The sequence below is a fragment of the Aphidius gifuensis genome, linkage group LG5, assembly GCF_014905175.1.
Source record: "Aphidius gifuensis isolate YNYX2018 linkage group LG5, ASM1490517v1, whole genome shotgun sequence".
Taxonomy (NCBI): domain Eukaryota; kingdom Metazoa; phylum Arthropoda; class Insecta; order Hymenoptera; family Braconidae; genus Aphidius; species Aphidius gifuensis.
In genome coordinates this window covers 18,051,635-18,077,529 of record NC_057792.1, presented here as the reverse complement: position 1 = coordinate 18,077,529, position 25,895 = coordinate 18,051,635, and the positions used below count along the sequence as shown (strand labels likewise).

Genomic DNA, 25,895 nt, shown 5'->3' with positions numbered 1-25,895 from the left:
GTATTTGATTCACGCTTTGACCCAAAATGACTTTCCTCTTGCTTGACCCAAACATATCATCCGGTTGATAAGTTATTACTCGTCTGAGAAAATACCAAGACTTGCCAAAGGTCGTTCGTTTTTATTTTTTACGATCAATTTTGTGGCTACCTTTATCCATCAGTTATATAAATTTTTTTATTTTTTAAAGTTTATTTACTACTGGCTATATAACAACTTGATATAATGATTTTAACATGTTTTAGTTTGTTATCATGAAACACTTAAAAAAATTTTTAAGAGATAGTTTAATTTAAAATTTTTTATGTATACTTTATTTTTGTGCATTTAAAAAATAATGTGTTTTCTTTTTTTATCTATTTTTGGTTTCGATTGACGTGAGAAATAGACGAGTGGTAAATGGGTAAAGATAGTGGGTGTGATGAGAGAGGATTTTTTTTTCACCAAATGATTTCACAAGTAGTTGGGGCACTGTCTTAAAAGGTCGTCACGTATTTTTTTTTTATTCCTTTTTATTATATTTTTTTTTTTTCATCTTAGTCTTATATTCGCCATTGCCGGTTTACCAGGGGAATTGAGTAGAAAAGCCTTTCACTCGCAGTACGAATCTGTGAGGTTATCTACTGCCGATTGACCAAATCTGGATCTTTGCCAAATAGTCTGTGTCTTTGTCTATCCTTTTCTTTTTCTCATTGGATATTTGCTGATTTTTTTTATTTGTTTTTTGCTTTTCTATTCGCTTTTTCTATACTGGCGCAAACTGGTTAAGTTTTCTTTATCTGTTACTTTCGTCTTTATATGTCTTTCTAACTCTGGCCACATGAACTTTTACAGGCTACATGTCCCGAGGTAAACGAGCACACGGAAATCTCATATATATAGCTTTTTTTTTTTCTTTTATTTTTTATCTAACTTCTTCTCATCGCTCTACTTAAATACGCGAAGAGACGCTGACACGGTCAAACTATCTCAACTACTCTTTTCGTTGACATCGACTTTTATATGTTGGATAATAAGCAAGTGAGCTTTTATATATGTTTACTGATATGATTCTGTGACCTCTTACAAATTCTTCATATAAATCAAAATAAATGAGCATCTCTGTGCTTCATCTAACGCACGCAATGAAATTTTCTTTTCAGTTAAATTGAAAAACATTTTTCATTTTTATTTATATACTTTTTTTTGTTTATCCAAAGATTGAAATTTGCTGTGGAATAATAAACATAAATTTTGTAATTTAAAATATTTTTCATATTTTATTTTTTTACGATAATAAATATTGCATTATATACTTATCCATTCAACTTTTTATTTTAAATATATTCTTCTAACAAAATTAAAGCCATTGAATAAATTTATTAAATAAAATAATAATTTTTTTAATTTAATTTTTTTTTAAATTTATTTTATTGCACTTAGGTTTAGTATTTCAAAAATTAGAGAAATAAAAAAAAATAATAATTACTGACAAGTACAAGCTGAGTATTGCAGCATTGTCTTGGCGCCAAAATACTGAGCTTCTAACAATATGTAACAAGTAGATTTAAATATTTTGGCAAACTCGTGTTCCTCTTGAAACAACAACAACAACAACGCTCTATTTCTTTGGCATATACCATTTATTTAGCAATAAAATTTAATTAAATGCTAAAACTGAAATACAAGCAACCTCGAAATAAAGCTGATTATCTAAATAAAAAATAACAAACAAACAAATAATAAAAAAAAAAGCGTGATGACAGAAAAACAATTTTGGCAATATTCTCAAATCCAATTCGAATAAATATAACTTTATCAGAAAATTTTTTTTTTTTTCAATATATATTTTATCATGCGGCAATTTTAGTCAATCATAAAACTATATATTGACAATTTAATATTTTTTAAATTAAAAAAAAAATAATTAACAATATTAATAGCCAATTATTATTATTAAAAAATAAATAAGAAAATTAATTAAAAATATGGAAAAAAAATAATTAAACAATTAGTTAAGTACTTGACCAAAGTTTCAAGTAAAAAAGATAGCCGCAAGTTATGATAAGCTCGGGTGATTTTGTTGATAATCTCAATGGTTTTGGTCAGTTAGGAATAAAAGACCCATACAAGCATGCAAAATTTTCAACTATTAAGTGAGTTGAAATACATAATAAGCAGTAAAATTTATACTCAACAAGGTAGCAACAAAATTCAACGATATATAACATGAGGTCAACCACGATATGAGTCGATGAGTATATATACCAGGGCTAAATTTACAAGTGCACTTGAGTTATAAATACTTGTCTGTTTTTCAAAAAATTTTAATTGACTCGTTACAGATTGCCTATTAACGATGCACTTCAATCATGCATTTAACTATATTCAATTGTTTGTTTAAGCTCATCGAGAATACAAAAAGAAAAATAGAAAAAAAAAAATAATTAATCCATGTACAAATTTCAATTGTATATATACCACATATTGTTCAATGGATTTTCAATTGGTATATAGTGTACATTTTGTGTATTGACTATGTTTATAATTCATTAATAATATTCTGTTTGGTGTAGTATAATTGGAATTTACCTTTTATAATTTTTTAAATTAAATTACACTATACTTGGAATTATTTTATATTAAACAAAACATATTTATTTATATATACTAGATATTACATTTCAAATTTGGTAAATATAATTGTTTTGAATTGTATCTGAATATTACTATCGTTTTAGTAGCCAATAGTATATAATCAGTAATTGCATAGCCCTTCGTATTTTCATAAAATCAATGGTACTTTATCTGCATCTATCTCATTTTGTTTTGCACACGTACAAATACTTTTTTCATTTTTTATTTTTTTTTAAATTGTCTGTGTATGTAAATTCTATCTCTCGTTTTATGTGTACCCATCTATCCCTATGGAAGCTAAAATTTGTATGCCACCAACGAGCTATCCACGTTCAGCTAATTTATGTCAACTCGATGAACGAAACGCATGCCGATACGCTTTACGAATTTCGATTTGTTCACAAATGCTAGAGATCACGATTCACTTGGGGGATTTTATTTTTTTATATAATTTTTAATTTTTTTATCAAATACATATAGATATATAATTTTTATTTTCATTAATTTTAATTTGATAAATTTATTTTTCATCTTATTGTTGAAAAGTTTTTATTTTTTGATATAGAGAAATTTAATCATAAAATATTGGAAAATAATTTGGTTGATGGTATTGTAGATGATGGCTGGGTAAGATAGATGATGTGAATATTATTATGGAATGTATTTATATACAAAAGACAATAGAAATAGCTAAAGCCGATTGGAGAAAATCAATTTGTATCGTTAAATTGTTGAATTCCTCGACATCGTGTTAACTTCAGGGTCGTTACGGGGTTTGCATTATATGGTTCACTTGGGAATTTACTAGCTGGTTAAAATCCATGTTATAAAGGTAGATTGAATCTGCATATATAAAGGAAGTCGTTGTGGTGACGTAATTTTGGTATTAATATATACGAAATACTGTTGTCCAATATTGCTTTTGAAATTTTTATTCTTCTTTTTTATTTTACAAGTATTATCATAAAAAAAAAAAAAGAATGAATAAATTGAGGAAAAATTTTTTAAATTTATTTATTTACACATAAATCACACATAATTCACACGTAATTTTTAGTCTAATAACATCAAGATTGAATGTTTACTGAAAAAGTTGTGCTACCTTAATATGTCAATTTTAAAAAAAAATATAAAAAATATTTAAAAAAATTTTGTTTTTGAATTATTTCTTCACACATAAAAAACACATAATTCGCACAAAATTTTAAGCCCAATTGCATCGAGATCCGATGATTATTGAAAAAGTTGTGCTAGCTTAATATTTGAATTTTTTAAAAAAATGTAAAAAATAAAAAAAAAATTTTTTTTCAAATTTATTTCTTCACACATAAAAAACACATAATTCGCACAAAATTTTAAGCCCAATTGCATCGAGATCCGATGATTATTAAAAAAGTTGTGCTAGCTTAATATGTCAATTTTTAAAAAAAATATAAAAAATATTTAAAAAAATTTTCTTTCAAATTTATTTCTTCACACATAAAAAACACATAATTCGCACAAAATTTTAAGCCCAATTGCATCAAGATCCGATGATTATTGAAAAAGTTGTGCTAGCTTAATATTTGAATTTTTTAAAAAAATGTAAAAAATAAAAAAAAAATTTTCTTTCAAATTTATTTCTTCACACATAAAGAACACATAATTCGCACAAAATTTTAAGACCAATCGCATCAAGATCCGATGATTATTGACAAAGTTGTGCTAGCTTAATATTTGAATTTTTTAAAAAAATGTAAAAAATTTTCTTAAATTTAATTTACAATCAATTGCATCAAGATCTAATAATTATTAAAAAAGTTGTGCTAGCTTAATATGTCAATTTAAAAAAAAAAAATATCAAAAAAAATTTTGTTTACTCGCTTTTTTTTGTTGTTTTTTCGTTGCTAACGAAATAAATAAAAAAATAATAGAAAAAGGCAAACAAAGAAATTTGTATGAGAGTAAGTGAGAAAAAAACAATGACCAATCAAATGTTCGGAAGACCGATGATGTTTGTCCTTTTTATATTAGGAAGATCTATCTATTTAATTATTTATTTTTCAAGGAAATTTTACTTGTTTTATAGCTGGTATTTTGTATCTTTTTAAAAAATAAATAAAACGAATTCTTTTATTAAATATAATAGAAAAAATAATACTTACATATGACAGTAAAATTTCCAGTTTTAAATGACGTTGCAAAAGCTGGTCCTTCAGTTGATACTTCACATTTATATTGACCAGTACTTGTAAATGAAAGATCCATTAATCGAATTGAATTTTCTCTACTTGATATTTTCTGTAAAAAAAAATAAAACAAGAATATAATTTAATATTTATCGATAATTTAATGGAAAAATACTTGATTCATAATTGTCAATTTGTAGAAAAAATTTAAATTGAAAATTTTTCATCTATTTACAATATTTAAAATTATATCAACTTTTTTTTTTTTTTTTTTTTATACTAAAAACTATTTTAAATATTGTATAAAATATCAGGTTATTATAATTCAATATACGTTTATATATTTTAAAATTCCCATGTGAGATGAAAAAATAAAATTTTCAATGATCAAATTGTTTACATTGTTTTCACCAATGTATATCTTGTTACCACTTTGGATCCTTTTGGCAAATATCGTGACTCGAATATAAGTTTAATAATAAAAAAAAAAAACAGCCACTCCAATATTGTTAAATAAAATTATGTCGAAATAAAAAAAGCCATATTTTTTAGCATATTTAGCAGATCAATTTAAAAAAAAAAACAACAACAATTGTTGCTGGGTGGCTTGGCTTTATAGCATTCAAAAGTTTTTCAACATTAGAAATGATGTAGTAAAATTTTAATTAATCCACATTAACCACAAATGTTAATTTATCGTTACAAATGTAATGTTAAATAGATGAAAATTGAAAGTTTTATACATCTATCATGTGTGTGTATGTGTTACTTGTAATTAATAAACCACAGTTACAATTGTAATGTCGCGTATGCATATCAAAACATGCAGGTTTTCATCATCAAACTCGTACGAATGTTCTTATTAAATTACTTTGTTGGCTTCTTGCCCATCCTCTATCTTACATCCTAAAACTACTCATTTTACATGACAAAGTTTTGCTATTCTGAAATTCACAAAATACAATGTCTTTGGTATATAATGCAAGTACTTGGTTAGTTGACGAATAAAATACAATGATATAGCGTTTTATTCCTTTGGTTATATAATCACATGATAGGGTTATAAAAATAATAACTTTTTCAAAAAAAAAAAAAAAATAATAATATTTAACACAGTTTAATTTTCAAAAGTTTTAAACTAATATTATACATGTCAAAATTATTTTTATGTTATCAAAACTATTTTATTATGTAATATCATAAATTTATTATACATTTAAAATTTAATAGTTTCTGTGTTGTTTGTTTTCAGCATATATGATTGAATTTTAAACTACACTGAGAAAAAAAAATAACAATTTTTACAACTAAAATCAAATAAAAATTACTGTGCTGCGTAGTAAAGGCCGGGTATTTTGTAAGTTTAACATATATTACAATGGGAACAATAATTTTTACCCTTCGTGCCATTTAATTTTGTATTTCGGCTGGACAAAAATTACCATGCCAAGCACAGTAATTTTAACTATACATACACACTAAAAAATATAGTGTCGATAAGTAAAGTTTGATGTATTACCAACAATTTTTATTATTTGAATTAATAAAAATTCCAAATATATTATCTTTTTTTAAATATTGCTTAAAAAATAAATGAAAGGGAAATTAAATAACGATACTCAAAATAAAATTTTTATTTAATGTATTTTTATATCAATTTTTAACAATAAATTCTGTATTTGGTGTTTTGTGTTATATATGTTAACTTATAATTATATATTTTATTCAAATCTAAATTTTCACGACAAAATTTTTATTAACTTCATAATGCTTAAAATATACAGCTAATAATTTTTTGTTATAAAATAATATTGTGTGGATGTTTCCATTAAAATATTGTTTATAATATAAAAATTGACCATCCTCACTGCTATCAAATTCACGATAAACAAATGAAAACTGCACACAAATTATGTTCACACTTCCATTTCACTAGTGATATCTATAAATAATTAGCGAGTAAAAGTACTCAAATTAAGTCGTAGATTTTTCTTAGATAACTGCACTTTTTTATTCACTTGAATTAATTAATATCAATATTATGTATAATTACGGAGGCCGTTAGACCGTTGGACGTACAAATACCTAAATGTGCGTCTCACACAACAAAAAATAACAAAAGCCTGACACGATAATTATCGAACAGCGCCGAAGATTACCGAGGGTTGAATTTTACCATGCTGCAGAGTAATGTTTAGTGTTCAACAATAAAAAAATCCAAAGCTCAGTATTTTATTTGAATAAAACTGTAATAATTGTATTAAGCTTATCAATATTTGTTATACCAATAAATACTACCCTGGCATATCCCAATTTTTACTGTGCTGCAAAGTAATTTATATAATCTAAACAATAATTTTTATATATCAGAACATGAAAAAACCCCAAAATCGAGTTTTACCCGACGATTACCCTGCTAGCATAGTAAAAATTGTTATTTTTTTTTCTCAGTGTATTGTTTGATATTGTCATATTGAAAACAGTAGAGTGGTTTTTTTTTTTTTTTCATTTTCAATTTCATTTTTCGAGGAATAAATATGCATTATTTATCGGGGCGAAAAGTTTCTGATGCATTTGAATCCGGTTTTGTGCATTCATGTAAAAACTATGTATGACCGAAGACAAGAGAGCCATCTAAAATTGAGGAGTGCTTGAATTTATTATTATTATTTCTTTGTTTATTTTTTTTTTCATTTCGAAAAGACAGGATTTTTCGTTTTGAAAATTTATAAATATGATAGAATATTCTCGTGGAAGGGATTAAAAATAATTTCAATGATGAAAATAAATTTAAAAATTGAAAATCTACTATTTTATTATATATGATAAAAAAATACCATTTATTATCTTTTCGAGTTTTGATTTTATTTGGTAATTTAATTTAAAATTTATCTACATAAATATATGAATTTTATTTTTATAACTCCATTTAGGATTTTTCTTAGAGTGCAATTCTCGTGTGACCGATGATCTTCGTAAATTTTGTCAGTTTTAAAATGGTCAAAAGACTTTTATCGTGCCAAAAGTACCTAATATATGTTTAAAAAAAAAAAAAAACTCTTACATACCATCGAGCACACGTTCAAGATGAAGGGGAATAGTTTTGTCGACAGGTTCAACGTAACTGAGATATATATTTTGTGAAAATGTAATATATGTTTAGTACGATATATTCACTGCACAAAAGTATAAAAAGTTATCCAATTTTAGTATACATGTATAATATATATTGTTATTTTTTCAAACTTATTCATCAGTTTAAAAATGAAGAAAAAGAATTTAAAAAAAAAAACATACGTGACAGTCGATTCAATTGAATAATTCGAAAAAAAATATAAATTATAAATTAAATAGTATTTTTTTTTTGAATAAAGTTTTGTTTATTTATTATATTATTTTTTTTTTATATAAAAAAAATTATTTCTTTCATTGCTGACAAGTTTGTAATACAAGTTTGAACATGAGTAAATATTTGATGGTAAAATATTTAAAAATTGAATCAGTACTTTATGTCATATTCAAGAATGATAGTGATTTTGTAGTACTATATATGAGAAAAACTTTTATTTCCGCTGAGTATGAACCTTCATTTTCAGAGTTCAATTCAGCTATATGTTCAAGTTATTTATATCATTGATGTGACATACACTCACTTTCAAATTATTCTTTTTTATTCACTTAAATTGATTTTAAATAAAAATTATTTATCATTGAAAAATATCAATTTATAAAATTTAATTCTAAAAAATAATATCTTTTTTTGACGATATATGAGATGTGCTAAAATAAATCATGAAGGCCTACACATGCGATACAAAAAAATATGTTTTTTTTTTTTTTTGTTATCGACATAGGTGGTAAAAGTAATCTAGTGTATCTTACGAAGTGGTTGCGCACAGCAAGACGCTTTTAGATTATTACGGCGAGAAAATTACTCGGCTTTTTACAGTAAAGCTTTTTTTTTTTTTTTTTATTATTTTTATATTTAATTTTTTTTTCTCTCTCAAGGCTTCCAACCAAGAAAATAGCAGTAAAAAAAAGCAATTAAGTTTTTTAAAATAAGAGAAAAAAAAAAAACAATTTTTACTCTAAGTGGCTTTTCCGGCAATTGAAAATCGAGTAAAAAATTTATTAATAATATTTTTTTTTTATCCAGTTAAATTTATCGATTATGATACATTGTTTTTTTTATTTATTAATATTTATTTACATAAAAATTTTGAATTAAATATTACACCAATTTTTTTATTGATTTAAACTTGTTTTTTTTTTTTTACTATTTATGAAATAATTTTGAATTCAGAGGAGGATTTAACTGTCTGTCTGCTTTAAGCTTTTTTTTTATTTCTTTTTACTCTTCATTCATCCTCACATTTTCCGCCATTTTCTTCATTATCCCTTAGGATTGCGATGACGCTTGTACCCGTGCACGTTTTGGTATCTCTAAAGCCCGAGAGAGTATAGCGATGTATTTCACCGTTCTGAGAATAAAGATAAAAAAAAAAAATATAGGGCAATAGAAAAAATTTGTGTGTGTGTGTGCTGTGTGAAAGAAAAGATGCTGATGGAAAAGATGATCGTGGTAAAAATAGTTCTTTTCGTTTAAGAACCCTCGTAACTTTCATTGGCTATTCTCATTCTATAGTATTTCCCTCGAGGAAATGAACATCCTCAGGTACCAGGTAATATTGCCGATTCATTGTTCTCTATATATCTAAAAACTTCAATCATACATTTTATCGTCAATTCAAAATTTCATTTTTTTAAATATATTATTATTAAAATATTATCTAAATAATTTTTCTATTTGATAAAAAATAGAATTAACTAAAAAGTTTTATGTATTTTTTTAATCTATTTTTATTTATTTATTTATTTCTTTTACAAGTAAAATTTATAAATAAAAAATACATGTTAAAAACAAAATAAAAAAATAGTTGAAAGATTAAGAGTGAGCAAAGAATGAAAATAAAATAGATAAAAAAAAAACTGAGAAAATGTGCGGGTGCAGTACGAAATTGAGGAGAAAAAAAATAGTAAGATTGATTGTCTTGTGATTTTGTGCGGGATGCATTGAGTATATATGTAGTTGTAGCAAAGTGTTTGAGAAGATATCGTCCACTGAGAATAGTACTTTTATCTTTTCATGTGGCTACTTTGAAAAATGCCATTTAACAAAATTCTACAAATCGGATTGTGTGTGTGCATTCAAGTGATCTAGCTCAATTTTTGTTTTTATTTTTTCTTCTATTTTTCTTACTATTTAAATTTATATTAATAGTAGAAAAAATTTAAAATAAATCTAGATTATATATAAAAAAAAAATTGAAAAATATTATTAATAATTACATTATTAAAGTTCAGTTATTAAAAATAATTACAACTTTTTTTTTTTAACTATTATTAAAGAGTGCAGTCTGTCGTTTTATGTTTTTATCACTCTCTGAGGTAATCAATTAAGAGTTTTAATTTCAGAAGATAATTATCTATTTTTTTTATGTAAAAAAAATAAAAAAAATTACTCTGTATTTTTTAATTTTTGACTTTATAGAATGGAGAAAAAAATAATTACAATTTTTTTCATTTTTAATAACACAGGGTAATTATATTAATTACAGTCTGTTTATAAAATTCAAATGAAAAAATTAATTGATATTAATGATGGCATTTTTTTTTTTTTTTACTAAGTTTTATAAAAAATAAAACAAATCAACAAATCTATTAAATTTTTTTTTTGCTTGTATTCTAAAGGCAAATGTACCGAGTAATTTTTTGCATGGTTGCTTTCAATTCAAAAGGTTTAAAAAATTTCGTTTTTCATTCGCACGAGGATCACTTCAAGTTGTAGCTTTGCAAGTGAGCAAATGAATGAAATAAAAATTTAAAAGAAAAATATTACAAAAATAATTTGTCTGCATGTCTCAATTGGAGTAGCAGATAAACAAAAATTATCTAGTATATTTTAATAGAATTTTTAATAATGAAAAAATAATAAAATATTGAATGTGAATTCAATGAATGGTAATATAAAAGTTAAAATAAAAAATATATTTGACCTTAATATTTTTATCAACAACCACATTGAATTAATTTTAAAAAAAAATATATAAATTGAAATGACAATTTAAAATTTTGATTATTACCAATAAAAAGATTTAAAGTTTATTATAAAAATTCAATTAAAATGATAATCATTTTTATTATATATACTTTGAATAGTAACTCACCTCAAGTTTAATTCCTGGCTGTGGAAATGTTTGAATTCTCGGATGATTATCTGGCACATAACGAAAAAATTCGTGACCATCTTTATACCATTTGACTGAATAAAGACTTTTTCCACCATAAATTTCCCAATCACATTTCATATCTATCATACCACCAAGTTCAGCTTCTTTTGGTACTCTTGCTTCAACTTTTATATCTGTAAAATTAAATTAAATATTAAAAAAATTTGCTTTTACAAAAAAAAAAAAAAATTGTAATGATAAAAAGTAATATATTTTACGAATCATTGAGCGTGATTTATTGTATAAAATATTTATATACAATTTGTAGAAAAAAAAAAATAGAAAAAAATTCATATATGTGTGTATCAATAGTTTGATATCCAATATATTAGGATGAATTGTAAATGGAAAATTCAAACTTCAATGGATTCAACTGGCAACATTTTGTCTTGACATGTATACGATGGAAGATCACTTGACAAGGAGTATAGGGTTACGACAATGACTACGTCATTGGCATCTGTTTCCGGTTCAAAGTGATGCCTTTCTAGACATCTTCCGGGCGTACACCCGCAATTTCGTGATGTCTCTTTCGATTCAAACTTGCATTATACCTTGAATATATACATTGAATTTTTTATTGCTTTGGCATTTGAAATTTCAAAAAGGTACAAAGTGCCTTTTACACCTGGTTCACACACAGAGACACTACTATAAAATGAAAAATAAAAATAAATTTAAATTTTTGATGTAAATCTCAACTATTTTATATTTTTTTTCGTAAAATTTAAAATTCAACTTCAATTATTCTGGAATTTTTTTTTTTTGTACCTTTACAATCTTGAGGTATTTTATTCACTATCAGTAAAAGCAAAATGTGGTAAAAAAAATCTACAAATCACTGTGTGTTATACTCGACATTCAGCTGACATATACCGTTGTATAAAAAAAAAATTAAATATATAGATATTTAAAAAAAAAAATATATAGGAAGGGAAAAAAGTCTTTCGTCGAATGTTTCTCGTTCACTATCTTTTTTGATTTCCTGTGTGGTGCCACTGGGTCCAGGGTAAATTTCTTGTTTTATGTCAGAGATACTGAATAGCTTGAACTTTTAGTTTTGTATAAGGCTGTCTCTAAAGAGTTCAACATTTTACGATTTCACGTTGCTGACCTATCTTTCTTTTTTATATTTTCTTGAATTTTATTTCATTTTTTTTTTTACCCTCTTGTCTGACACGACAAATTTTTTATCACAAAAATCAAAATCATGCATTTACACTATTAAGGATTTTTTTTTCTCCCTTTTTCATAGATTCATTATTCTATTTTAATTTTTCTTTTACTTTATTTTTTGTTGTATACAAATTTGCGCATTATTTAAATAAAAGAAAAAAAAAAATTTCTCTGTTTTGTAAATCTTTTTATTTCCAGAATCATTAGTTATTTTTTTCGAAGAATTTTCTTTGATTTTATCAATCTGAATTATACTTTTAATATTTTTTTTTCCAATAAAAAGTAAAAACACTATAGAAATATTGAATTCCCATTTTCGAGAAACTTTTTCCAAAGTTATTTATTTTGTTTTACAAAAAAAAACATTATTCTCAGTTCATTATAATTTTTTTTTTTTTCGATAAACTTCAAAAACTGTAAACTTTTGTTGATAAAATGTTTTTATTTAATGATTAAATATAAAAAATTATAGAGTATCAGTAACATTTTCATACAACAATTTACAGTGTCATTTAAATAAATAGCATTTTTTTTTTTATTGTTAATACAATATATAATTAAAAAAAAAAAAACATATATATGTGAAATGTTAATAATAACATGGCTTTTGTTTTAAAATAACACAACAATGTAATATTCATTTGTTGTATGCATGATAAAATAAAAATTATATTTCTATGTATTAAATAACATTGAGTTATATAATGAGGTCATGGTAGTAGGTGGCCAAGCATGGAAAACGAACGAGAATAGAGAAATATAGAAGGGATGAATAGTAGCGCAAAATTGAATTATACGGTGGTACGTTAACGCAGTCGAGCAACATTTTCGCCTGTTCGAAACATATATACCCCGACTTCTATATCAGTATTTTCTCGTGCTCTCAACTCACATGAATTGTATTACCACTAATTTATCGTTTGGTCATAATCCATCGGGCATTACCACTTCGGGTATGTTTTGCGTCATCACGCCCACTTTTTTATTCTCATCATGTTATTTTACATGTTCATGTTTATTATTTTTTTTTTTTTATTTTTGTTATTATTCTTCCTAGTTTCATAAAATTCAAATACAAAAATTCAATTATTATTTCATATTTTCGAAATTAATTAAGCTTTAATATTTTTATATAAATTCAATTATATTATCAAGTACAATTGACAAAATAAATCTCCAAAAAATAAACAAGTTACACACATATTTTTAAATTGAAAAATAAAAAATTTATTATTTCAAAATACACGATCTGGTTGAGTAGTAAATTTTTATTGTACATTCTATACAAAATAGTTTTGATGTGCATAAATCGAAGATTCTGATTGTTTGAAAGGTTTTATTTCTTTGAATTTTTTATATCTACTTTTTCTGTGTCAAAGATATATTCTATCTTTTTCTATATTCGATGGACAATAGAATGAAAGAACATAAATGGCAGAGCTAAACCTAGAAACTCCGAGATGGCGAACCCAAAAGAAAAAGAAAAAAAAAAAAACTGAATAAAAAGCAGAAAAAGAAAAACTAGGTAACAGCACGGTTGAATAGTGGTAGCCTAGAGTACAATAAATGGTTTTAAGGTAAAATATTTATGGTTAAAAGCTTGCAGAAAAAGAAATAAAAAAAAAAAAATTCTATTGTAGTGTGGTACATTACTATGAAAGTCTCGTGCTTATTATGCAACTTGAAATAAAAAAGTGTGTCTATCAAAAAATAATTATTATTGATTATAATAATAACAATAAATTACATTAAATTTATTTAAAAATAAAACAGGTAAAATATACCTAGCATTAATTAGAGTAATTTGTAAAATAAAAAAAAAATTATTTAAACGTCATGATGTTTAAACTGAAACAAGTTTTTGATACTTGCTGTTTGAATAATTATTTTATATATTTCATCAAGTTGTAGCATGTTATAAAATATATAAAAGGAAATAAAAAAAATTAATTATTGTGTTGTTTATAAAGACACAGCACATCACTAATCATTTTACTTATCCAAAATTACTGTAGCTTGCTAGACGAGTGTATATCTAAATGTCTTGAATGTGGATGAGTCACGATTGCTAAAGGGAACGCGTATATACCTTGAAAACTATTTTAGACTTCCTTCTTAGAAAATAGGTAAATACATGCTTATACAATGTGCTTCAAAGTAAGCTTCGTTTGCAATCGTATACATATGTTCCATCATGCTGTTTCAATTTACTAAAACTCGTCGTTCACTTGGCGTAATGAACCTTTGCTGTCTCTACATCTTCATGTATATATATTCTATTCACACACAAATATATATAAATATATGCCACAAATTCAATGATTTAATATTGTTTAGTTGCTGCAGTTATTGTTATATATATTTGATTGATGAATACATCAAACAAATATACAAATTTATCAACAAAATCTAACCTCTTGAAAATTGATAATAGAATTCAATTTATCATAAGTTTAATTTTCAAGGTTGATATAGTATAGTAATATTGTATACAAAGACAACAAGACTTTGAATTAATTAAATTTAAGATAACACCCACATAGATAAATGATAATAGAATTTAAAAAAACAAAAGATTAAATGTTGCAAAAACAAAATGTAAATTATTTAAAATATATTTTTTGTTGGAAAAAATTTAAAATAATATATTATATAATTGAAAAATAAAATTATATATATTTATATAGTACTATTAAATTTTGAATATAATATAGTCAATTATATTAAAACTTTAATTTACAACTCGTTGTTGTTAATTAAAAGTTTTAATAAAAATTAGAACCATTTGATGCCGATCATATGCACACATTGAATTTTATTATTCTTGACTTGGTTATATGACAACCCATATGTACTATAGTAAAATACATAATATATATATATATATATATATATATATATGTGTAGGTTAGTTAATGCTTTTCCTGGTAATTCAGCTTTTCGATTTCAAAGTTTGGCTTGCTTGCATGATTTTGTTACCATCATGTTACCTGAAACTTGCAACTGAAGCGAGGATTACATTGAATGAGATTTTCGAAAGACTAAACAAGAGAGATAGAAAGATACTTGCTTGTTTGACGATCCTCGTATGTTTACATACATTGATAGTTGGTTAGATGGTTCGTTTGACCCAACAATGTTTCCTTGTCGCATATGTTGTCACAATGATGATTCATTGATAGTTGTAGATTTGGTTCGTAATGATACTTTCACATATGTAATCTATATCTATACGTAAATGTATTTTATATCAAAACATTGTTTACAAAATTTTCGAGCATGATCAAATTTAATTTATATTCAAAATATGTTTTACTGTATAGATATGATCATATGATTATATTTACATGTAAATTACAAATAATTTACACATATATTTATATAAATTATATAGTAGATTGACTAAATTTATATAGCAGTGTTAGTTGACACAGCTGTTTATATATTCTATAACTATTTGTTATACTAAAAACTTTGTATTTTCAATTCTTTATAAAGCATAAGTTATTTTAATTTTTTTTCATGTGGAAAGTTTATATTTTTATGGTCGCATTGTTTTCTTAAAACTTAATATCTGGACAGTGGCTTGATGCTTTAAAATATACAAAGAAAAGCTCATTAATTGATAAATAAATTGAAAAATATATTCATGATAAGATTTGAAGTTATTTGAGATAAAGTGATAGTAAATTAATGTTTCATCCACGTTGAAGTTTAATGCTAATATTTAAAGCTTGGAAAATAGTTGTAGACCTATCATGGTAACTAATGAGACGCTGGCCTAATAATCATCTTTTTGCTCTTTCAGAAAGTTTTAAAGTAAAACTCTTTGAGACACTCAATTTACTACTCCTTCTATACTCTCTATATATGTACACAGATAAATTTCAAAATAATATATAAACTTTATTCATGGTTGTTGATTATAAATGTAAACTCATTTTTATAGCTAATTTGTTTGTTTTTTTTTTTTCTCAAGTTTTTCATTAAAATAACTCTATCTATCAAAATAAAATTTCGTTATTAAAATCTAAACAAAAAAAATAATATACAAAATTTATAGCAGTGTTAAATAATTGCATATATTAATTTTTTTTTTTTTTAAATATTTCATTTAATAAATACTGAATAGTAATATGAATTTAATATACCTACATAAAATTAATTACCACAAATGAATAATATTATATGAAATTAAAAAAAAAAAATATACAATTGATTTTATGACAAATTAATAACAAAAGCACATACATCAAATACCCCCTAAGTTATTTTCAACTGGAATATTATTTTGTGTGATAAATTATAATGATTAATTTATATATATTTTGATAGAATAAATTTATTGATGTTTATTAGACTGTATCATGTTTAAAAATAATAAAAATATATTTATAAATATTAATGTTGTTAATTAAATACAAAATACATTGTTGAAAATATATTTCAGAATAAAAGTGTATAACAAGTAAAGAATAGGTAAATGTTTCATTGCTGAGGATGCAAGCTCTACCTTCATTATCACCTTGACTCTCTTGTCTTCCTTTATATACTCTTGATGCGCATTACTGTTATTACTTGCCATCATCGTTCGTTATCCGGTTCACGTCCGCGTACTAGTTTTAATTACCGGCTTGATGCAATGTATCATGAAACTTTCAGCTCAGTATACATGCAATATTACAATAATAAAATATTTTTTTTTCATTTATTTTTTCTTTATTTTAAAAACTTTTTCTTCCTGATATTATCGGCTTGAGCAATTTTCTTTTGAATTACAGAAACTTGCTTCCCACACACATATTTCATATCCTATTTATAATTTTTTTTTTTTTTTAAATATTTTTAAAATAACAAAAAAATAAATAGTATTGCCTGCAGAATTGATGATAAGAGTATGCGTAAGAATTTATTCATGGCATGTGCCTTTGTTTTTTTTTTTTTTTATTTTTTTTTTTGCACTTTCAAGATAAGACACGAGAAGTAAAATAGAAGAAGAAAGAAAAAAAAAAATGAATAAAAATTCAAACTAATATAACATATACGATATCACACTTGACTAGAAAGTGGGAGGTAGAAAGGGAGGATAAATTCAGTGTGGGGTTTACTCGAATACTTTGAATCGGAAATGAAATTCAAATATTCATAGTCGTGCCCGACGGCGATACTATGGTCCTCTCAACCTCGAGGACTTTAAATGCCACCTATTGTTGTCGTGACAGTTTCATTTTACTAAAAAATATAGTGATTTTTTTTTTTTTTTTGCTGGAAATACATAGACATTCTGTATTTATGTTTATATAGATTTTTTAAATTTAAAATGTCTTTTTAATAATAATAAAAAATATATTTATTTATATTTTAATCAAAGTACAGTGAATATATTTTTTTTTTTTTTAAAGAAAATTTAATTCTTAAAATTAATAAATTAGATGACTGTTTTTTTTTGTTCTTTTTTTGTTTGTTTTCTTTTTTAAAAGACATAAAGATAAATATTTTTTTTGTTTATAAAACTAATCAGAAAATTCTATTGTAAAAAACAAAAACTATTATCAAAAATCTCATTACGTTACGAAGAATTTTATTAATATATTTTTTGTCTTTTTTTAAAGAGTTATATTATAATCACTTATAGACAATTTCAGTTTGTCTTGTTTATCCATTAACTGGTAAACATCCGGGCCAAAGTCATGATGGTCTATCTAGAACCTATATTATCAAGCTTTGTACGTGCAAGCACGTCGTATCCTCAAGGTTTTGGCTATGAACATCACATCTACTTCAACTACCATCTTCCTATCAAGTTGAAATAGCTTTGCAATTATAACTACTAACAACCTACAATCCCAAAAACATATAAACTGTTGTTAATTTTTTTTTTACTATTTTATTTTATCCAACAAAAGTGATACTTTATTTTTAGTTTCTCAACACCTTTTGATTATCAAAATTGTTTATATATTTTTTTTTTTTTTATCTTTCTTCCAATTACAATCATTGTAGCTTTTTTTATTTTTTTTTTCTATGAAATTTTATGAAATTAGACACTCATGATTTATTGGAGAAATAAAAACAAGTTGAATGTGTTGAAGGGAATACTTTGAAGGTTTATAAACTTTGCTCTTGTACACATGCTTACTTTGATGATTGATTGAATTTTTTTTTTTTTTTTTATCGTTAAAATTAAACATAACTGATTTACAATCTGCTAAAGCTTTTTTGCGTGATATTACTTTTTTTTCTATTATTACTAAATTAAAAAATGTTTGTATTAAACATGCACATATTAAATAATATAGTTTTGTTTATTAAAGAAAAAAAAAGTACAATAAAATTTATACGTAAAACAAGAATTTACTGTTTTGATATTGACGTCGAATATTGGTGATTGGATAGTATTGGTACTTGTGTGAAATAACCTGCTTGCCCTATACCTCTCGGTTATTTTTTGCAATTGTGGTAAAATAAAAACACAAGTATAAAAATATATATAAAATTTTCTATACCACAGTCCACAATTGTCGTAAATTTGTGGATTTTGTTTCTCCTCGTTCTCGTTCAATGTGTCACAAGAGTCTCGCCTATCAAGAAGATTACTTTTTTTTTTTTTTTTTTTCTTTTTATTTAGGTAGATCCGATTCTCGATATACGGTATTTTTCATTGTTTTATTTTTTTTATGTTTGTGGGTTTGATTTTATTTCGTATATTGATGCAAGTTGGTCAAGATTTTTATATTTTTTTTTAGCCTATATAAACAACACGTAATAACACGTACATTTGTGATTGCTACAGTCACATACGCCCCTTAAATATTGGTACTAAAAAGACGCAAAAAAAATGTAAAAATGAAAAATATTTATATTGAAGTATTTACTTTTTATTTTCAATAATATTTGCACCAAGTGACTTGAAGCCAATCGTATCAAAGACCGCACGATCGTGAAATCGAAAAGTTTTTTATTCTTCGTAGGGTATGCATAGAGATTGCATTCATGGAATGTGTGTATATGTATGTGTAGAATAGAATATATATCGTATTATTTAAAAGAAAAAAAAAAAAATAAATAAATGCTTCGAGAATAATCAATGAGATTGGCAAAATAATAATTTTCAAAGTGAAAATGGTCAACGTTACATCAGACATGTCACATAAAATTAAATTTATATTTCAATATAATAGGATTATAAAAAATATATAAAATTATATTGAAAAATGAGTTTTTAAATAAAATTTTTAGTCTTGCAAAAAGATTAAAAGTTTTTGAATTGTTACTTAAACTGGTTGATCGATTAGACTGGCTGATCGGCACCAAGTGTCTAACAGCTGTGCCAAAAATTTCAACTAACCAGATGCGGCTATTAATCATGATAATTTAACCTCGGAAATTACTTTTTTTTTTTTTTTTTATTGTTTTTCTAATTTTATTTTTAGTTGAATCAGATCATTGTGATTGAATATTTTAATCCATTGAGAATAATATTGTGGTTAGTTAATGGAAATTTGTGCAATGTAAATTCATTTGCATGAGATTTTCTCGAGAGGAAGGTATTATAATGTAAAGTTATCTACATAATTAAGACTTCCATTAATGTTTGCTGTAAGAAAAAATTCAAAAAAAAATACTCATAAAGAATGTATAGATCTTTTTTTTTAATTTTTTTTTTTATTATTTACGGCTAAATTAAAAATGAGTAATTAAAGTTGAGTTTTAAAAATATATCATCAGACTTTTTTATCAAACAATTGTGTAAACATCATTTATAAAAATGTGAATAGTCATTTCAGCTGTTTTTTTTTCTTCTATATATTTAAACAAATACTTCAGTATTATTAGAAATAAAAGTAAATTATAAATTTAAATTTACGAGACAAGATAAAGCTGAATAAATTTTATTAACATTACATATGAATTTAATAATGTTAAACAAATTTAATAAAATATACACATGTATAATTTATTGAAATTTAGTTTTATTTAAACAAATTATCATCCGGTTCTTTTGTCAAGTTAAAGATATAAATATTGTCGTCGTTGAATTTTTTTTATACAGTGTTAAAACTATTCCAGTAACGATAACAATTCAACAATGACGAGTCAAATATTTTTGCTATGCTCAATACTCATTAGTATTACAATTGTCGTAAGTAATTTTTTTTTAATTATAAACTTTATTATAGTTATAACAAGTATAAAAAATATAAAATTAATTTTATAGATTGCATTACCAGCAACATCTAGTGATGACGAAAATGATAATCATCTGACAATAATTAAAGAAAAATTAGATGCTCAATATGCGGATCATCTTCAGGAAGTGTCATCTGGTTTTCAATCAACTCTTAAATTTATAAATAAATTAAAAATTGAGAAGAATAAAAAACAATCTGATTGTGTGTTAAAGGCAATTGAAAAAATTTATCTGAGCAATCGAAAAGTCAAGACTGAATTATCAACGTGTTACTCTGATGCACGTGATAATTTAAAATCATCAGATAAGGTAATTTAATTTTAATTATAACTTGAAGTTAATATTTAATTATATTATAATAAAATATTTATTCAAAAGTTATAATAATTTTTAATTAGTTTGATAATAATTTCGAAATTATTTCTAATGATTTAGTTAGTTAATCAGGCAATAATGTATTTTAAATTTTACAGGTAATGTCAAATGGAAAAGAAGCATTTTTAATAGAATTCAATGAATGTTGCCAGAATAAACGTAACTCATACGATACTTCAGTCGCAGAAAATCAAAATAATTTAAATACTTGTATCAAAATAACAGAGTAATAAAACAGCTATTTTTCTTAATTTAAAATTGATTGTAAATTTAATTAAACTAAATATTTTAAATTATTTTTTTCGTATTTTTTATGAAAATTCAAGTGTCAACAAATGTCGTTATAAACACATGCAAGATTTGAACAAAAGAATCGAAAAAAAAAAAAAACAATTGCATCAGCAAAATATTTTTTAAATTGAAGGCTGTCATTGAATTTGATTCAAAAGAAAAAAAAATAAATTCAATACAGTTTCATTGTTCGTGTCATTTTTACAAGTGTACATATATTTTCAACAATCACATTTTTCAATGACGATGTAACAGCACGTGATGCTATACATTTTACATTTTATTTCTATAAATTTTTCATTATATTATTTCAATGTTGTATGTATTATTTTGTGATTTGATAATACTGTATATTGTCTGGGTGGCTTTTTCATATCTTGATGATACTTTTATTTACCTGGAGAAAATAATACGGATGATGATAATCCACTAGATGAATTTTCACTAACAAAATATTCTGAAGATCGTGGTAAAGATCAACATGAACATGAGAAAATAGAGAATTACTGTACGAACGCATATCAAGAATAGTTGGATTCTCGCCATTATCTCACTGGGTTTACTATATATTGGCATGCTTGTAGAAAGTTCCCATGGGTATCGTATACCCAACTGGACTAACGTTATCTTCTATACCACTGTAAAATGCCGGAACGTTTTCTCACTCTGATACGCTCAGGGATCAATGACCTTTTTATGCTTAAATAAACCAGATAAAATATTTACCTATAATCCATTTTAATATAGATACCAACTCTATAAACAATATTTCTTATAACAATATAAATAAAAACATCTTTTTATATTTTTCTTCTTTTGAAATAAAGTTAATATCATCGTAAATCTCAAGACAACAAAAAAAAAAAAATAACAAAGATTTATTCATTTGATCATTGTAACAATCACAAAAACTTTTCTAAAAGCTTTTTGCTTTTTTTTTTTAAATCAATTGTTTCATAAATTTTTTATAAAACTTTTTTACAACAATGACTGTGCTGTTTAATTTTTTTTTTTTTTTTTTTTTTTTTGCCATGTCACATCTTGTAATTGAAATTTTATAAAAGTATTTAAAAAAAAAATATATATAAACATTTTAAAAAGCAGTTTTAATGAAAAATATAAATAAAAATGAATAAACAGCGGTCAAAGATAATCAGCAAAATATATAAAAAAATTAAAAAGAAAAAATTTATTAGAATTTTTCGTATCATTATTAATAATTGAGCTTAATTGTGATAATATTTTTAGTTTTATGAAAACAAGAAACACCCAAGTAGTTTAAAATAAGTCTCATTTTCCATTTTCATAAATACATGTTACAAAAATACCAAAACAAAAAATTGAAAAAAAAAAAAACAAACAACATTACCAAACAACCAGAAGTCACTTGTTTTTCATTAGTCAAATGAATATATATTAATGCCATAGAAAGCTCAAGGGTCCGTTGTACTCCACCCCGAGTTTCGTTGGCAACATGCGGCGACCATTATAGCTTTCACTCTTTCCCTGAGGGAATAAACACAATAATAATAATAACATAATATCACGCAGTGCATTCGCGACATTGTTGCTACACGTTTATACTCTTCAAATTTATTATCATTATTATTATACAGTATATACATACGCATATAATTAAACCTACTGCCAATCGATATTATGATACTCGCATATACTTGCCTCACTATAACAGAATGGCTAAAATTAATTTCATTCTACAATTCATATTTTTTTAATTTAAATTATTATATAAATATTGCTTTTTTTTTTTGGCTTTTTATACTTCAAAGCAATGCTCTCTAATTAAAAATGAAAAAAAAAAAAAAGTTATGTGTGAAAAATAAAAAAAAAAATTTAATCCATACATAAATAAATATCATGAAATATATGCACGATTGTATTGATGAAATGTATATTTCATTATTTTAGTCCCAGATGTGTTACCGAATGAAAATAAAAAATTTAAAAAATAAAATATGATTCATGATATATATATAAATATGAGGGGAATAAATAAATACTGTAATATCCGATGATAACTAATTGACCAAGCGTCTGGCATATCACAAACTTATATATATTTGTTGGATCCCTCTGTGTGTTTTATATTTTATTTCATTGTTTTTGTCATTTTGTTTTTTTTTTGTATGAAAATCACGAAATCCACCAATGTTGGAATTTTCATATTTATTTTACTTTTTTTTTTTGTGTTTTTTATATATCATTTTGAAACTACGAACCCTCAGTTTTTTGCATACAGTATTATCCATTTTTTAAATATTATTTTGTCACATATGTGTATGGCAATGATTCAGTTGTTGAAAAAGGAAGGAAAGAACGTTGAGATTGTGGCTTGGACAGAAATATAAACGTTGAATCAGCGACAGCTTGGATGCTGCCTGGTGTGTATATATACTAATCTCTGTGGTTGTAACAATATTTTGTCCGTGTGCTATAAATTAACAAGACTTCTACTCTCTGACTCGTCTGACCCTCTTTATCACTCGATGTATTTGCAAGCTGTATATCTACACTCATCTCTTTCCGTTCTCTCTGATTTTGGGAGAGAATAGTACTACCTAGATTTCAACCCTATTTTTGGTTTTTTTATTTTATTTTATTTTTTTGTTTTAACTTCTCTCTGGAGGACGAGAAACGGTCATGAATATGGGTGTGGCAGCAACACACACCAAGGGTGCTCAAAATTGGTTGCTCCAAAATTACGTATACAAATTTGTTGTACATTGTTAATGTTTATACATTTACGTTTTGTAATTATTTGGAAAGAGCTTTACAAATACAAATTTCATTATTACACAGAGACACACACACACTGAATTAACGTTAAACTTTTAAAGTTGTTATTCTTGGTTTTTAGAATAATAATCATTATCACATTTAATCTTCCAGTGTCTATTTACATGATAAATGTAAAATATATATGTCTTTCATTTAATTTTCGTTTATACTTGATAAAATTTATTTTAAAATGTTTACTTTAATATATTTAAGTGTATTTTTTAATTTGACAAATGGTTTTAAATTTTTTGTTACAGATACGATGGATTTTAATGAGACAGACTGACGACATCAAGTAAGGGTGAGTTTAGCATTTTTTAAAAATTTATTTAACTTTGAATTTTAAATAATCAAAGTACATACTTTGTATGAAATTTTCGAGTCATTTTAACTATGCATTTAGTTAATTATTTTATTTCGTTATGAAAAATTCCATCACCCAATTTTCTCAACTATGCATTTGGTTGTGGCTATACAATGTACATGGATCAACTTTTGATTCAAGCTCAATAAGCGTAATATTTTAATTTTAAATTCCACCTCTAGAAAAAATTTTTTCCTCATTTTTTATACGATTAAAAAAGTTATGGTGTACAATTTGTGTAGAAACAAGCATGACTGAATCTCAACGATGATTAACCTTACGTGTGCAAAGAAATGGGTCAGTATGAAGCAAATCACAAAAAAAATATTTGTATACATGAATGAGTGTGATTGCACTTGAATGCACAATCGTGAGAATAAAACGTGCTTTACGTAGCATTTAAACAAGCTCGTTGTTGAGAGCAATGCCGAGTTCACATTTGTCAGTGGTTATTCTAAATTTTGTGGTGTTATTCTCGCAAGGACCAAAAGGATCTCTGTGGTTGCCATTAAACATTCGCGATTCTCAACTATGAATGTCCACTAATTTCATTTCTATTATCCACCAGGGACAAATAAAATCAAGAGATTATCACCTTTCCACTTTATTACCCAACCATATACGAACCCTTTTTTTTTTTCTTCATCAAGCTTTATTTCGGTCCATTGTTTATTTATTTTTTATTTTATTTAAATTTAATGTTTTTGTCGTAAGAAATACAATAGGATTTTTACCCTAATTATGTGGTTTTGTTAATTGCTTATTTTACGAGTTTAATGTCAACACTTTTGGTATAATATATTAATTGCATGTACAATTTTTGTATTTAGGGTTAATATTTTTTTTTTTGAAATTTCTTTATGTCTCTACTCGTAAATCCTTAACGTTAAGTGCAGCCTCTAATTGGGATCGCTCCAATGGGCAATTTGTGACTTTTCATTCTCTCTACCCTCAGTGATTTTCTACAACGACTGATTTGGTACTTCGATTCACTCTTTGGATGCTTTCCAATTTTCTGAATTTCTTCTTATGCCTCCTGTATCGAATTTATTTGATTCGCATTCATTTCTACTTTTTTTTTTTTTTTATTATCAAGATTTTTTCGGTTTCTATTGTACTGTTATTATATATTTTTACATTTTATTTTATCATTATTTTGTAGAAATGTGAATATATAAAAGATCAGTTGTTATTAACGTTGATTTAACGAGGTTTGAATGATTTATGAGCATTGATGCTTTTGCCAAGATTTTAAATGTCCAGTTGTGATTGACGACAATTATTATTTTCAAAGCCAGCTATAACTTTATAATCATAAAAAAAAAAATGACTAAAATTAAATAAATAAAAAAATCAATAAATACTTTATAATAAAATAAAGTAAAGAAGACTTTGAAATTGAATTGAACTTTTTTTATTTGTGAATTTATAAAGTTTCACATTGAAAGCTATTTCGACTGTCTATTTCGATTGCAAGCCACGACAATAAAACGTGATTAAAAAGACGAGGGGGTATACATGAAGTGATTTTCCGTGGATTTGAGAAATAAAAAAAATGACAAAATAAAAAAAATAACAAAGAAAATGAATGGCCCACCACGGGAACTCTCGAGCGTGACTCAAAA

At 24.7% G+C, this 25,895-nt stretch overlaps 2 protein-coding genes and 1 long non-coding RNA gene across 3 annotated transcripts in view; 2 read left to right on the top strand and 1 right to left on the bottom strand.

Annotated features, from left to right (window-relative positions):
• The window catches only part of LOC122858209, a 124,481-nt gene that overhangs the window by 35,200 nt on the left and 63,386 nt on the right, over positions 1–25,895 (top strand). The window contains exon 4 of the long non-coding RNA XR_006374285.1: positions 24,164–24,207. This is a non-coding gene — a long non-coding RNA (uncharacterized LOC122858209). The remainder of the gene's footprint in view (positions 1–24,163; positions 24,208–25,895) is intronic.
• LOC122858144 overlaps positions 1–25,895 on the bottom strand; it is a 72,758-nt gene that overhangs the window by 17,358 nt on the left and 29,505 nt on the right. The window contains exons 2-3 of the mRNA XM_044160859.1: positions 11,012–11,208; positions 4,761–4,896 (exon numbers count right to left, since the gene is read on the bottom strand). Of these exons, the coding sequence (XP_044016794.1) occupies positions 4,761–4,896; positions 11,012–11,208 (333 nt within the window). The remainder of the gene's footprint in view (positions 1–4,760; positions 4,897–11,011; positions 11,209–25,895) is intronic.
• On the top strand, positions 20,268–21,112 carry LOC122858185. The gene is made up of 3 exons (XM_044160918.1): positions 20,268–20,393; positions 20,469–20,750; positions 20,915–21,112. The coding sequence occupies exons 1-3, from the start codon at positions 20,340–20,342 to the stop codon at positions 21,044–21,046; spliced, it is 468 nt and encodes a 155-aa protein (XP_044016853.1). The 5' UTR covers positions 20,268–20,339; the 3' UTR covers positions 21,047–21,112.